Source organism: Silurus meridionalis, chromosome 9, assembly GCF_014805685.1.
Source record: "Silurus meridionalis isolate SWU-2019-XX chromosome 9, ASM1480568v1, whole genome shotgun sequence".
In the NCBI taxonomy this organism is placed as follows: domain Eukaryota; kingdom Metazoa; phylum Chordata; class Actinopteri; order Siluriformes; family Siluridae; genus Silurus; species Silurus meridionalis.
Genome location: NC_060892.1, coordinates 13,961,967 through 13,976,308, shown reverse-complemented (window position 1 = coordinate 13,976,308; position 14,342 = coordinate 13,961,967). Strand labels below are relative to the sequence as shown.

The 14,342-nt window shown below is 35.9% G+C and overlaps 1 protein-coding gene across 1 annotated transcript in view; it reads left to right on the top strand.

The window, feature by feature from the left end:
• LOC124391251 (heterogeneous nuclear ribonucleoprotein L-like) overlaps positions 1-14,342 on the top strand; it is a 67,777-nt gene that overhangs the window by 32,969 nt on the left and 20,466 nt on the right. The window contains exons 2-4 of the mRNA XM_046857717.1: positions 6,041-6,159; positions 9,859-10,096; positions 11,723-11,808. Of these exons, the coding sequence (XP_046713673.1) occupies positions 6,041-6,159; positions 9,859-10,096; positions 11,723-11,808 (443 nt within the window). The remainder of the gene's footprint in view (positions 1-6,040; positions 6,160-9,858; positions 10,097-11,722; positions 11,809-14,342) is intronic.

Genomic DNA, 14,342 nt, shown 5'->3' with positions numbered 1-14,342 from the left:
GCAAACGAGCAAAGAACACGAGTGCAAATTTACACAGATACTGTATGCACCATGTGCTATTTAGGACGCTCCACATTTGACTTCCTCGATTGTTATGATAGCTTCCAGATTTCAGTTTTCAGATTCTTTTCATTGAAGTTTAACATCGTTAACCATACAACTTGTGTTCCATACAAATTATAAAAAAATATAGAAATTATTATTCGAAAACCTTTTTTCATCATGATAATCATAACGCTGTGCATTTCCTAAGTCGCAAATCAAAACAGAAGATTAAAGCAAAGGCAGTTTCTGAGTTTTTGTAGGACCACACAATAGTTTGGGTAGTTTTGACTATCTCAATTGTATTTTTATTGTTTGTATGTGTCCTCAAAGCCATGAAAATATATACAAAATTCATTAAAAGTATGGAAAATAAGGGAAAATAACAATTTATGAAACCCATGAAATATGTGAAAAATGCAAAAAATACAATATCTAAAAAACAACCAGAGAATGTTTTGTTGATGGATCCTTTCATATAATATACATAAACAATTTATTACGATGTAAAAAATATATGGCTTTACATTTTTTTGCATGAAAAGTATCGGTTTATGCATACAGGCATACAGAGAGCAGGACAGAGAAAAGGACAGAAAGAGAGAGAGACAGCTAGGATGATGGAAAGACTGAGAAACGAGAGAATGTTCTGGGCATGGTTTGTCACGACAGCTCAGGGACGAACAAGATGCATATCCTCTTATCATTTTGAACAAGTGCCTGAGAAGAGATCTGATCGAGAGAAGGGGGAGGATTGAGTAGAGCCACAGACGGAAAACAAGAGCAACTTCTTGCAAAATTCACATCACATTTCAACCTGAAGAGCACGACAATGAATTTTAAGAGACTCCACTCCCTTCTAGCAGTGTAACAAAAAGCCCTGAAAGCAAGACCTGACTGAAAATCCCCAAACAAAAGCTGACAGAGCTACATGTAGCGAGCACACACTCGTCTCACTGATCAGTAATTAATTAATTCATTCATTAATATTCAGTACATAATATTAAACATTACTTTTAATTAATTATGTTGCTTCTCCCTATGTTTGTCATTGACACGAACAATTTTGATTTAATACAAATTAAGTCATAAACAAGATACAAATATAAATATAATAAAAAAATTCAGTCCTCAAAAAAAAATGTTTCTACATAAACATTTACAGTAAAAACATATATATTCATATATTTAATATATTACACGATTGGATCAAAAATGTTTTTAATAATTTTTTTGGTGGATTTCTTTCTCTTTCTTCTTTTTCTTCTTCTCTGAACAGTATAATTATTATAATTTTTTTTAATTTTTAACATTTTAATTCAGTTATCATTTTGACTTTTTACCATTCCATTTTGAAGTTTCACTTTTATTTATATTTTGACTTAATGCTTCATCTGAGTTATACCCCCATCATTGTACTCCACCTGAGTTATACCGCATCATAATACACCATCGGAGTTATACCTCATCATAATACTCCACCTGAGTTATACCTCATCATTATACTTCATCCTATACCTCAACTAAGATATACCCCTGTCATAATACTCCATATAAGGTATGATTCCATCATAATACCCCATCTAAGGAACGTTTTTAGCACTTTGTCCTTTTTATCTTATTCACCTTTTGAAAAAAGAAACTCGTAAACATCTAAAATCAAGGTTGCGGTTATTCACCGAAAAACATCTGGGGTTTTTAGAAGAAGCACACACATATTTCTGTTTTATTTCAACCAAGCAAGGACTGTACCATCAGAGCATCTCTGTGGCATTGTAACAGTCTCTATGGAGACAGAAATGCACAAGTTGTCATTGAGGGTGACAGTAATAACAATGGAGTGCAGGATAGTCATCGTATTGCTGTCACTACTTAAAACAGTAAATGTAGATTTAAAATGAATCACAGTGGGAGATGAAATTGAGGGAAAAAAATATAATGCTGAAAAAAAAACAGACACTCTGCTTGGGAAAGGAATGATTCAGTGCTGGTAATGCGTTTTGTCAAAGTTTTCAGGTGAATTTGCTGTAACTTCAAGTTATTGTGTGAATACTTTTACCAGTAAGCACAAGTTTTCTACAAGCATGCTTAAAACAATGTAACTCATTTATTCACAAATGGTACACTAGTATTCATGATGTGCCATGTGAATCACTATAATTACTAATTCAGCTACGACTACTACCACCACCATTAATATTAAAATGATTAACAATTAATGTACTTATACTAAATAATTACTAATAACTACTTTAATTATAACAGAAGGATTATATAACGATCAACAGCCTTTATTCTTGATTTTCATAATAATAATAATAATAATAATAATAATAATAATATTCATTATTGTTATTTTAAATGTTTACATTAACACACTAACTTTTTATTTCCAGTTAATATACGTCTCTAAGTGTTCCTGTAAAACACGTTTTAAACTACTACTTTTAAACTACGACTTTTTAAATTACAATTTTGATGAAAGCTACTAATCATTATGGTTATATTAATATTAAAATAAGCATACTATAGAAATTATAATACAGTATATAATAATAAGTACATAATTATATAATGTATTTAAATATTGTGAAATAGATTGATATCTGATGGTAAATGTACTTTACTCTTTATAGATTTTTAAGAAGGTATAAAATGTTAATACATTAAAATATTTAAAACATAAATAAGCACAAATGTTCCAGATCAAATTACACTACATGCCTTATCAAAATCAGGAAACGCAAGAGAAGTACAAACTAATTTTATACTATAAATATACTATAAATATACTAGCATGGTTATTTGTAGTAAACTAGTAATATACTAGTGTACATTAGTAAAATTCGCAACATGAAGTAAAATTACATTCAGATGTGCTTATAAATATTTGTTAATATAGATAAATATAAATATTAGATAATTTTAAATATCAAGTGTTATAATGGTAATAGAATTTAATTATTTATACCAAATAAATTATATCACACAATAGAAATATCAATAGATAAATATGTAGTATGCATTGTACTCATAACATGGGTAATAAATGTTTGTTAAATATATGTGAAATGTGGTCCTTTGTCATTTAAAAAAAAAAAAAAAATTATATATATATATATATATATATATATATATATATATATATATATATATATATATATATTTATTTATTTATTTATTTATTTATTTATTTATATTTATTTTTTTGTGCCCTTCGGTAACTAGAGGATAATAACTTCATCAAGGCTTATTTATAGCTGAATTTTTGTAACACAAAAATGTATTAGATCCTTTTTCCAATAGATTATCTTTACTACTGGAAGATGGGTAGAAACAGTAGAAAGCCATGAGATAAAATCGTCTGATGTAAAGGCAGTTCTGATGTACAGATTTTTTGTAGGGAATAAAACACAACATGGCATGTTGTTATAGGAAAATAATCAGCAATGTAATCTTGTAAACTTCTCACCAATTAGCCAACCAAAAAGAGCATCATCATGTTGTTTTATGCACTCATATTTTGTCGTGGAAGTCGAAGAAACAAGTTCTTGTTATCAATGACATTGAAGCTATTTTAAACATGTTACCTTACCACACTCTCTTTTGTTTAGTTAATAAGAATATTAAGACTAAAATAACACATGGAACACTTTCCAGAAGGAGTCCAGAAACCGGAAAGTAGTGAGACATTTCTAATGACTTTCCGATTTTTTGAAAAGTGCTGAAACGAGAGTCTTTCCAAAGTGTTAAATAAATATTTCCCTACAGAAAACGTCAACATATTAATGACTATTATGATAACGTATTAGCGAATGAGCACATTAATCTCAATTTGAGTTCCAGCCGGCGTGCCTGTCAGACCTGCTGTTAGAGAAAATAAATCAACACATCTCCCAACCAATCAGAACGGAGAATTTGACAGTGCTGTGGTATTCAAATATATAATTTGCTGTATTCTGCTAAGTTGCTTATGTATATAATATATAATACAGTGTGGTGTAGGATTTTGCACAGTGCAGAATTTTGAATTATGAGGCAGAGGAGCATGGAATGTCCTTGATATAAAAGGTTGAAAGCCAGTACAGCCAGTACACTGCCGTAAACTGACTCAGGGCTGATTTGCTTAGCCTGTGTGTTTGTGTGTGTGTGTGTGTGTGTGTCTGTGTGTGTGAATACAGACTGCTCTTAGACACATTAGTGCAGAAGTGTGTGTCTCAGACAGACTCGGAGTGATGTGTTGTGATGCCCTGTCTCTGCACCTCGGCCTTAAATGTCCACAGAGAGGCAAATGTCTGCCTCCGAGTCACTTCAGGTTTTGTGGCTTGTTGAAGGAACCGAGAATTCAGGGGCCAAGAGGAAGTTACAGTGATAGAGAGAGAGAGGGATGGTGGGGGATAGAAATGAAGAGAAACAGCCAAAGATATAGAAAGAAAGGTACAGAGATGGAGAAGCTTGAAATCACTGCTACTATAATGAACTAATCAGTTCAGTCTGATGTGTGCGTGCGTTCCTTTTCTTTCTTTCTTTTTCTTTCTTTCTTTCTTTCTTTCTTTTTCTTTCTTTCTTTCTTTCTTTCTTTCTTTCTTTCTTTCTTTCTTTCTTTCTTTCTTTCTTTCTTTCTTTCTTTCTCAGCTTTCACTTTTTTATTAATTTTTCTTACTTTCCTTTCTTCATTCTCACCTTTCTCCCTCTGTCTTGTTTATTTATTTATCATCATCATTATGTAAGCCTCGAGCGAGTCCTGGTGTTCACTATAGTAATATTTCCATATTATTGCTTTCTGAAGTAAATTCTGGGAAAGATTTATGTGTGTGCTTGGCTTCAAGAGGAACAGAAGTTCATGTTAGAAAGTTTCGATGCCTTTTCCTTATCCATACACTTGAACAAGAAAAGCTTGTTTTATTAGGAAAGTTCATTACTTTGATACTTTAATAAATAAGTTATTTTTTTGTTGAAGTGATGTTAGAGTTAACAATATTTGAAATGTTCGTTCTGAATGGAGTTGCTTCACTGATTAATTGAGACTGTAAACCTTAGACTCAATCATGTGGTGTAGTAAAGTATGTGTTTGAAATGCAACGTCTGTCTGTCTCTCATGTCAGTATCTCACATTTACATCAATATCAATGTTCAGTGTTACAAGGCTTCCTACATGACAGTTTTGCAGTCTCTCTCTCTCTTTCTCTCTCTCTCTCTCTCTCTCTCTCTCTCTCTCTCTCTCTCTCTCTCTCTTTTTCTCTCTCTGACACACACACACACACACACACACACACACACCATGAAGCTCCAAGGCCGCCAATTGTCCGCAGAGTTCTTTATATCTGTCGCTGTCCTTTATTTTCAGCTCATAAAACATGATTTTACTGGACCCTGACCTCCTACAGGAGACAAATGCTCTCTGAGATCATGCTGACAAAAATACTAGTGAGATGTTAAAGTATGAAATATTGTGTTTGGGTCTCAGTCTCTGACTTTGTGTCGCAGGTGTCAAATTCAAATAAAATTAGCATCTGAGCTTCTTTCCTTCAGTTTCTTACATTTTCCCTCATTTATTTTCTTTCTTTCTTTCTTTCTTTCTTTCTTTCTTTCTTTCTTTCTTTCTTTCTTTCTTTCTTTCTTTCTTTCTTTCTTTCTTTCTTTCTTTCGTTCGTTCGTTTGTTCGTTTGTCCCGGTATTACATACAGAAATAATACTACATTAAGTAATATAAAGATGACGTTTTTGTTGTGTAGGAATTTATCTGTTTGGATGCTTCTGCAGTGCTTAAAATTAAATGAACAGCTTATTTTAGTTAAGGATTCACTGCATGAATAGGACCTTGCTTGTGACTGCGCTGTTCATATTGTGACATAAATTAGAAGCTTTGTAAGTTAAACTGCATTTCAGTTGTAGTTTAATCATGAACGATTAATGTGGCTCCTGAGGCAAGAGGAGTCGAAAACTGCTGCTCTATTCCACTCTCTTTTCTGAAAGACTGTGTTTTCTTGGTTTGCAGGATAACGGGGATGAGACCCACAGGATTGCGCCATCCCCGGTGGTCCACGTTCGGGGACTGTGTGAGTCGGTAGTGGAAGCTGACCTGGTGGAGGCTTTGGAGAAGTTTGGAAACATCTGGTAAAAAAAAAATGTTTTTTTCAAGCTTTGATCAATTTAGATTATTCTATTTCAATAAGATGAATAAGATCAATGTGATCTGTGGGATCAAAAAGCTCAATGGCATCAGTGGAGTCGATATTTCAGTAAGATCAAAAACATTTGTTTGATCAAATATATCAATGGGATCGAATTGGCCACTTCTGGTACAGGCAAATAAATTATAGAGAGGTGTGTAATCATATTTCTATTTTAATACAAGATGCTAAATGTAAGGTTTTAATAATTTAAAGGCTTCAAATTAGTGACTAGTCCTATCAGGGATATTTCCTATCCAGTGCAGGCATCTACTGGATGTAATGAATACCAATGAACTTTAATAAGGATGTGATGAAGGCAGTGGATATAGTGCAGTAATAAACTGGGTTAATTTAAAACAAGTTCCTTTGGGAAATTTTCATGAAATAAAGTGGAGCACAAGAAGCGTATAAATGACGATAATACACAGACACAATTCGTGTTGCGATCTTGTTTGGATCAGGATACTCAAACTCTTTAAATAAACTCTTCGAATGTCTACTCAGCGGTCTTCTCTATTGTCAACAGGATGTGCGGTTAGAGTTAAGAGGTGATGTGGCTCGACACAATGTTGTCACTCCAAAAAAAGCACATCCAGTGTCTTTTACTCCTCTTATAGACAGCAGTATCCCACAATTATATTTCAATTTGTTTAAGGAACAACACTTATCTTTCAGCAGCTACAAATGGCTGTTCCTTCACCAGCTTGTTTTTATTGTACTTGGATTCTAAAACATAGCAACCTAATTTTATTGTGCAGCATTTTAGCAATTTAATTATTTGCTGTGGATAATGTACCAGACAAATTATTTCTGGAAGACAATTGATTTAAAGCAACGTTGAGCTTCTACTCAGGAAATCACATATTCAAAATGAAGTACAAAGATTGTGGCCATGTTCTGTCTGATCTGTCAAAATGTGAATGATCCACATAGTAAAATAGTTAGTCGAGCCACGGGCTTTGTTATTTTTGCATTTTAACCCTATAGCTCTGGTTCAGTGAAAGGAGTCTCCAGTCAGTTTTATTGTTTTGCGATAGGCAGTAGATTTTCCTCCATAAGTAAGTCTTTAGGACAACAAGTGTCTTGTTTCTTGGCAACAAAACAAGCTACATTTTTGACTGGACAGTTATTGCTGGTGATGATACAATAGGAACAAGCTTGTTTCACATGCTTGACAACATTAAAAATAACTATACAGTACATCAAGTATGATGTTTGATAATGCATTCAAATAGTAAAGACTGGCAAATTCCTGTTTTATAAGAAGATGTGTTCTAAGTGTTTTTCAGGGTGAGAAATACTAACCCCGCTTTTTTATCAGATTGCATCATAGCACTTTGACATTGATTATTTTCCTATAATAGCATGCCCTGTAATGCTTTATTCCTTATTGTGTGAGGAATTTCTCCCTCGAACCATGTCCTGCCAATAGTTGTCTCTTTCATTTGTCTCAATTACTCCCAGCTGTTTTCAGTCCACTCACTGGACACTGGCTATATTTAAGCCCTTATTTTTTCCTTTGTTCAGGTTAAAGTATTGTCATTACCCACCTGTCGTTACTGTGACTATGATGTGTGTTATAATTTCTTGGTTTTCAATATTGTTCTGTTTCACCATTCATGCTCTTTGAATTACTAAGTTATTGTTGTTCGCAAATGAGTTTTGTCTGTTTTCTGTTTCTGGGGACGATTTACTTTTTGGATTTGTCTGCCTGCGCCTCAAATAAAATGCTTGACTGCTTTTGCATCTGTTTAACCTCTTGACCTATGACACAATGCATGATATAATGTGTATTTTTTGACTACTTCTTATTGCTCTGTTCAATCTGTATGTATTTAAAGAATTTAACAGCACCAGTGAGATCATTCTCTAGCTCTTAAGTGTCAGCTATTTAGGAGGACTTTACTTTCTGTTTTTATTCTTTGTTTAACAATATTACCAGGAAGCTTTGGCCTCACTGCTGAAAGTGAGGGTTGTATTTAATTATACCACCATGTGGAGTGTGAAGGACTTAATAGCTCTCATTTTTATGTATAAAACATTGTAACATAATCTTAGACATGTCCAAGCTAATTCATGAATCCTCCATTTAAATCTATTGTTATATTGCTGAGCTTTGAGTTTACAAAATTCATGTTGCTTTTATTTATGTAGTTCAAACTGAAGGTCACATTACATTGGAATTAATAGTATTTTAGGGGATTTGTGTAGATATCCAGGAAGAGAGTTTAGCGTGTGTGAAGTGCCGTATCATGAAACGTTATGATTGCTCTTCCCCTGCCATTAGATATCCTGGATAAGGTCAGTGTGTGATAATGATGTTCGGAGGGTATCGGATGGCACGGGATTAAGCCCGATGCTTCTTTCCGGTGCAGCTGAGTGGAAATAGAGTAGCGCATTAGGGTATTTTTAGGCCGACAGGAACATCAACGAAGGACTTTGTAAGAATGTCTTATAGGAAGCAGCGGGCTGCGACATTGTATTTATGCCACAAGAGATCCTTCCCAGAAGTGCCACGTTAACTTGAGACTGTAGCGAGGCAAAGTTAGTGTGTACAAGTTAAATATAAGAAACAGGAAGTCAAAAATAAGAACAGAAAATAATAGTACTTCAAGATGATCTTAGTTTACTGTAATGAATCTTCACTTTAGTAATGGTAAAAATTTATACCACTATGGAAATTTTCCAAGTTCTTTTTTATTCCCTCAGTGCTACAATGGGAATTAATGAGTCATCCCATGTAAGGATCCCATGAGTCATTTTATGTAAGATGAGATGCTGCAATCATGTGAAATATTTTTTGTATATAAAGCCCCATGAATATTTCTGGTGCTCCTGAATCTAAAGCCCAGCATGTAATTGGGGCTTACATGAAGCTCAAATTGAACCACCATAAAATAAAACAATAAACATAGCAGAAAGTGTTGTTATAAAAAACGAAATAACAGACTGTTATGATGCAGTTACTATTTTAAAATATTATTAAATGATTATATTAAAGATCATTTCATTTTTTCTTAACCATTCCTTCTTGGTTTTTTTTGTCTTGTCATGTGACTAAGAATACAAAAAGTGCAAATAAATCCTGTAGGCTATGGAGACACTGAAAACTCAAACTCAAACTCAAAACATTGTTACTAGAGAAATTGGACCCTACATGCAATCTGTTTATCATAAAAATTTTCATCAATTTTCACTGTACTTCCAATAAAGTTTCCAATGCAAATTCAATGAGAACGTTCCATAAGGAATGTGTCTATTGCAGTTAAGAATCCTGAGTTTACAAACGCCATTCAATGAGTGAGACTAAAGATAAGACCGCTTATACATGAGGATGGTCAACTGATGCAAATCTTCTTATGAAAAACAATTTGTATGTTATGCAAAGAAATGATTTGAGTTTGATGTTGGAGGTACACAGAAAGGAACAGAAAAATGTTCACAGTTCAGGCACTGCTGTCACAACCTTCATTTTTCACCACGTCATTGAAATCCGTCCGGGGAAATATTTTGTCATATTTGCCATGGAATAAATGATCCTGCTTGTGCATTTCATATTGCAAAAATGAAATTAAATTTAATGTACAGAGAAAGACCAATAATGTTAAAAAACGATTACTTCTTCCATCTGTTCTCACAGCTACGTGATGATGATGCCGTTTAAGCGTCAGGCTCTGGTGGAGTTTGAGGATGTAGAGAGCGCTGATCGCTGTGTGGGCTGTGGCTCCAGAGAGGCGGTGTACATCGCGGGACAGCAAGCCTATTTCAACTACTCCACCAGCAAGCGCATCACACGGCCCACAAACGCAGACGACCCCAACAGTGGAAACAAAGTGCTGCTGCTTTCCATTCAGAACCCTCTTTACCCCATCACTACAGTGAGTATGAGGCAGTGAAATTCATTGCATGCCTTGCTTAGTCGTTTACGTGTATCCCAGACCTGTTACATTGCATTCATGTGACTCTAAGCAGCAGTACTACTATAGCAACAAGACGTCCTGTATTATCAAGTCAGCCATCAAGTATCTACTTCTCAAACAAAAGGAGAGGTGAAGGATTCATGTAGCCTAATATGCTACCTCACAATTACTTAACTAATCATTTAGATTCTGTAATATTTCTTGTTCCCACAGCATTTGGTTGCATTTTGTCAACCTGACACATCATTTACAGATAACAACAGGGCAATAAAAACACTTACAACCTTATTGTTTGGCAGTGAACAATTAATAACAACAATTAATTGTGAACAATAATTCTGGCCTGGAATCTGAATGCATTTAGGTACAGATCTGGAAAACTGTAAAAATATACAATATATTTGAGAAAAAACATGTCGCTATTCTGCTATACTTCTTGCAATAAGTAAGACTTGTGACATTTAGCATGAAATGATTATCATATGATTCCTCCTTTACATTGTGGTTCCCATGACAACAAGGAGTTTAATTGATATTTTGCCTTTAAATTTTGCGTGTCTTTGTTCACCTGTATACCTACTGTGGTCACATGTTTTGTGTTAGCCCCTATTAGTTGACCCTCTATGTGCTTCGACCCCTTCGAAATTAACTTTGACTTTGATGATGTCTGTGGCTGATGGTGCCCTCACTGGCTTCCTGCCTTATCTCACAGCATGCTACAACATTTTCATGGCTTAGTTAATGTCATGACCTTTTAAAAAAGGCTAAAAGAAAACTGAAAACTCTGCATTGAAGAAAATATTTTTGCACTATGAAAAACGCTCTGAAACATAAAGTCATCACGAAAGTCTAAGAAGGAAGTGACAAAGGGAAATTTTTAATCTGGGTGCCATGGGCAACGAGGGAACAACAGTCTCCAAACTGAGGTGGAATCACACTGAATGTCTTTTTCAAGGTGAAAACCCAAGACAGATATTTAGACTCATTAGTGCTGTAATTTGAATCCGTTTGAATTGCACCCGCTTCTGTGACTGCTGCACTCGTTCATCTCCAACACATTGCTAAATCACCAGGCTCACTACAACAATGCCAAATCAATAGCAAACAGCCTTGAAACGTACCCTGGTCCCTTATCTCAACCCCATCGCCTGAAAGCTGGAAAAAAAAAATCAAGAGTACTAACAATGACAATCATCTAGTGCACTAATCTCACTAATGGCTAGTCAGACGAAACCTCATTGATCATCGTTATGTGAGTTCCGGCCTTAGGAATCGTCAGCTGAAACCCCTGCTGGACTCTCTTATAGATCAGTGTCCTGAACATTCACAGGCGAGACTTGATAATAGGCCCTGCTGTAGCGTTAGGTTAAGTGGTGTGGAGCGTTCAATAGAAATAGATCTGCATATCAAAAGACACTGGGCTTGATTAATAAGCTGAAGAGATGCTTTGCTGCTCTAAATCCAATGCAATTTATTTCTACTCACTGCACACTGATGGGTGATTTATGGACGTGCACATTGTAGATGATTATGTATTAAGTACTTCTTTCTGAATTGGAACACTCTTTCTGTTTCATGTTACAGGATGTTTTATACACAGTGTGCAACCCAATCGGCAACGTGCTGCGCATCGTCATCTTCAAGCGCAACGGAATTCAGGCCATGGTGGAATATCCTTACTGGAAAGAAGCACACAGGAGGATCATTTACAGGGAATTGTGCTTGTGTGAAAATCGAGCATATACATAACATCTGGACATTTATTGACACACATTTCCAGCCCATGCTTTTACACAGACCTCATCTTATTAGATAAGATACAGCCTTACTGTCATTGTACAAGTTCTGGTACAAGGAAATACATTTATGTGCATATCACATGCAGCTAAATAGGAAATTCAGGTCATTTGGCAACCGATTTGAGAAAAGAAATGAACATGTCCTAAGCATTGTTGACCAAAGAGTGCTTTCACTCAAAACTTGGTATTTATTTATTCGTCTATTTATTAAGGAACATTGTTACCCAGAGCACCTGTTGCGCTAATAAAAAAATGTGGCTCACAGGAAATACAACCTGTAACACTCCATTGATAATCCCCAATGCTAGCTAGGATAGATTTAGTATCAGTAATACGGATGAAATAAAGATCATTATAACTCTGGAAATGAAATGAGCAAATGTTAACCTCTCTGGTAGAATAAAACAGTTTTAAAAGAGTAAGCTAGCTAAGTGACTAGCAGCTAACATAGCCTGTCTTACTAGCTAAACCGAAACATGGCAATAAATTTAGAAGAAATCGTCCACTATATGGTTCTTTAGTCAGGTGAATACTATTTGATGAGTACATTTTCAGCCCTACACACAGCATTTTCTTTTAGCTTGTTTAATTATGTTCAACATGAATGACCATGACGTTTGTCTACTTAGTAGCTTTGACTGAGATGCGACAGTTAAAATGAGACGTCACACTGATTGTCACATAACAGATACGTTGCATTAAAGTTTTTGTGACATTTGGTTCTAATTTGAAAATATGATGTGCTGCTGTATCCATAACATGCATTCATAACTCTACGCCAACTAAGTCTATTAAGTCTGCTAGTCTTGTGCACACTGAAGCCTGACATTGATTGGATGCTCAGCTTCACCAGAAGTTTTACATTTACATTACGTTTGTGGCATTTAGCAGACGCCCTTTTCCAGAGCCACGTATAAAAGTGCTTTGAGTCTCTAGCAATGAAAAAATCTACACTGGTACACTAGATTACAAACTTAAGATAAATTAGGCTACAACTCTTGATTTTTACAAAGCAAATTTTGGAAGTGCTAATTTAAGAGTTTCGGGAAGAGGTAGGTCTTCAACAATCGCTTGAAGCTAGCCAGAGATTTCGCTGATCTCAGACAGCGTGGTGCACTGCGAGGTATGATGAGGTCTCTGAGGTAATATGGTGCTGATCCATTTTTGTCCTTGTACTCAAGCATCAGTGTTTTGAATCTAATACGTGCAGCTACTGGAAGCCAGTGAAGGGAGTGCAGCAGTGGGGTGGTGTGGGAGAACTTCAGCAGATTGAACACAAGTCGTGCAGCTGCGTTTTGGATCATTTGCAGTGGACTACTGCAAATCTCTGCTGGCAGGTCTACCTCTGAACGCTATTCGTCCACTGCAAATGATTCAAAACGCAGCTGGCAGAGAGTTGCAGTTGTCCAGTCTTGAAATGACAAGAGACTGAACAAGCACCTGGGCAGCCTGTGTGGACAGAAATGGTTGAATCCTTTAGATGTTGTAGAGAAGAAATCGACAAGAACAAGCCACATTAGCAACATGTGAAGGAAGGACAGTTGATTGTCCATAGTTACCCCAAGGTTGTGAGCTGTGACTGAAGGGGAGAGCAGAGAGTCATGAAGAGTTATTCAGAGATCTTGACCTGGAGATGAATCACCTGGGATGACAGCAGCAGTTCTGTTTTGCTGGGGTTGAGTTTTAATTGATGAGCACTCATCCATGTAGATATGTCTGTCAAGCATGCTGAGATCCGAGCAGAGGAAAATAAAAAATGAGTTGAGTGTCATCAGCATAGCAGTGGTGAAAACCCATGTGAGTATATGACTTCATCAATAGAGTCGGTATGGAGGGAAAAAAGGAGGTGACTAATCACCAGTGAAGAGTCTGCATGGGGCAGATGTGGACCCCCACCATGTTACCTGGTATGAGTGACCTTCCAGGTGGGAAGCAAACCATTCCCTTGCTGTCCCATGGATACTGAGGCTCCTGAGGGTAGATAAGAGAGTCTTGTGGTTGACTGTGTCGAATGCTGCTGAAAGGTCAAAGAGGATAAGTACAGAGGACAGCTTGGCTAATCGAGCAGCATTCAGTTTCTCAGAAACAGTCTGGAATGTGCCGCTTTGAAGCCAGAACAGTTTGGATCATGAAGGTTGTTCTGTGAGAGACAGTTGGTTAAAAAACAGTGCGCTCCGATTTTGAAATAACGGAGAAAAGTGATACCGGTCTGTAGTTGTTGATGTCTGATGGATCCAGAGCAGGTTTCTTAAAGATGGGAATGACCCTTGCTTGATTGAAGGTAGTTGGCACATTGCCAGATGTTAAGGACCCGTTTATGATTGTGGATATGAAGGGCAGGAGGTCTTGTGAGATGGTCTGAAGTGTAGTTGAAGTGATTGGATCCAGAGGGCAGGTGGTGGGAT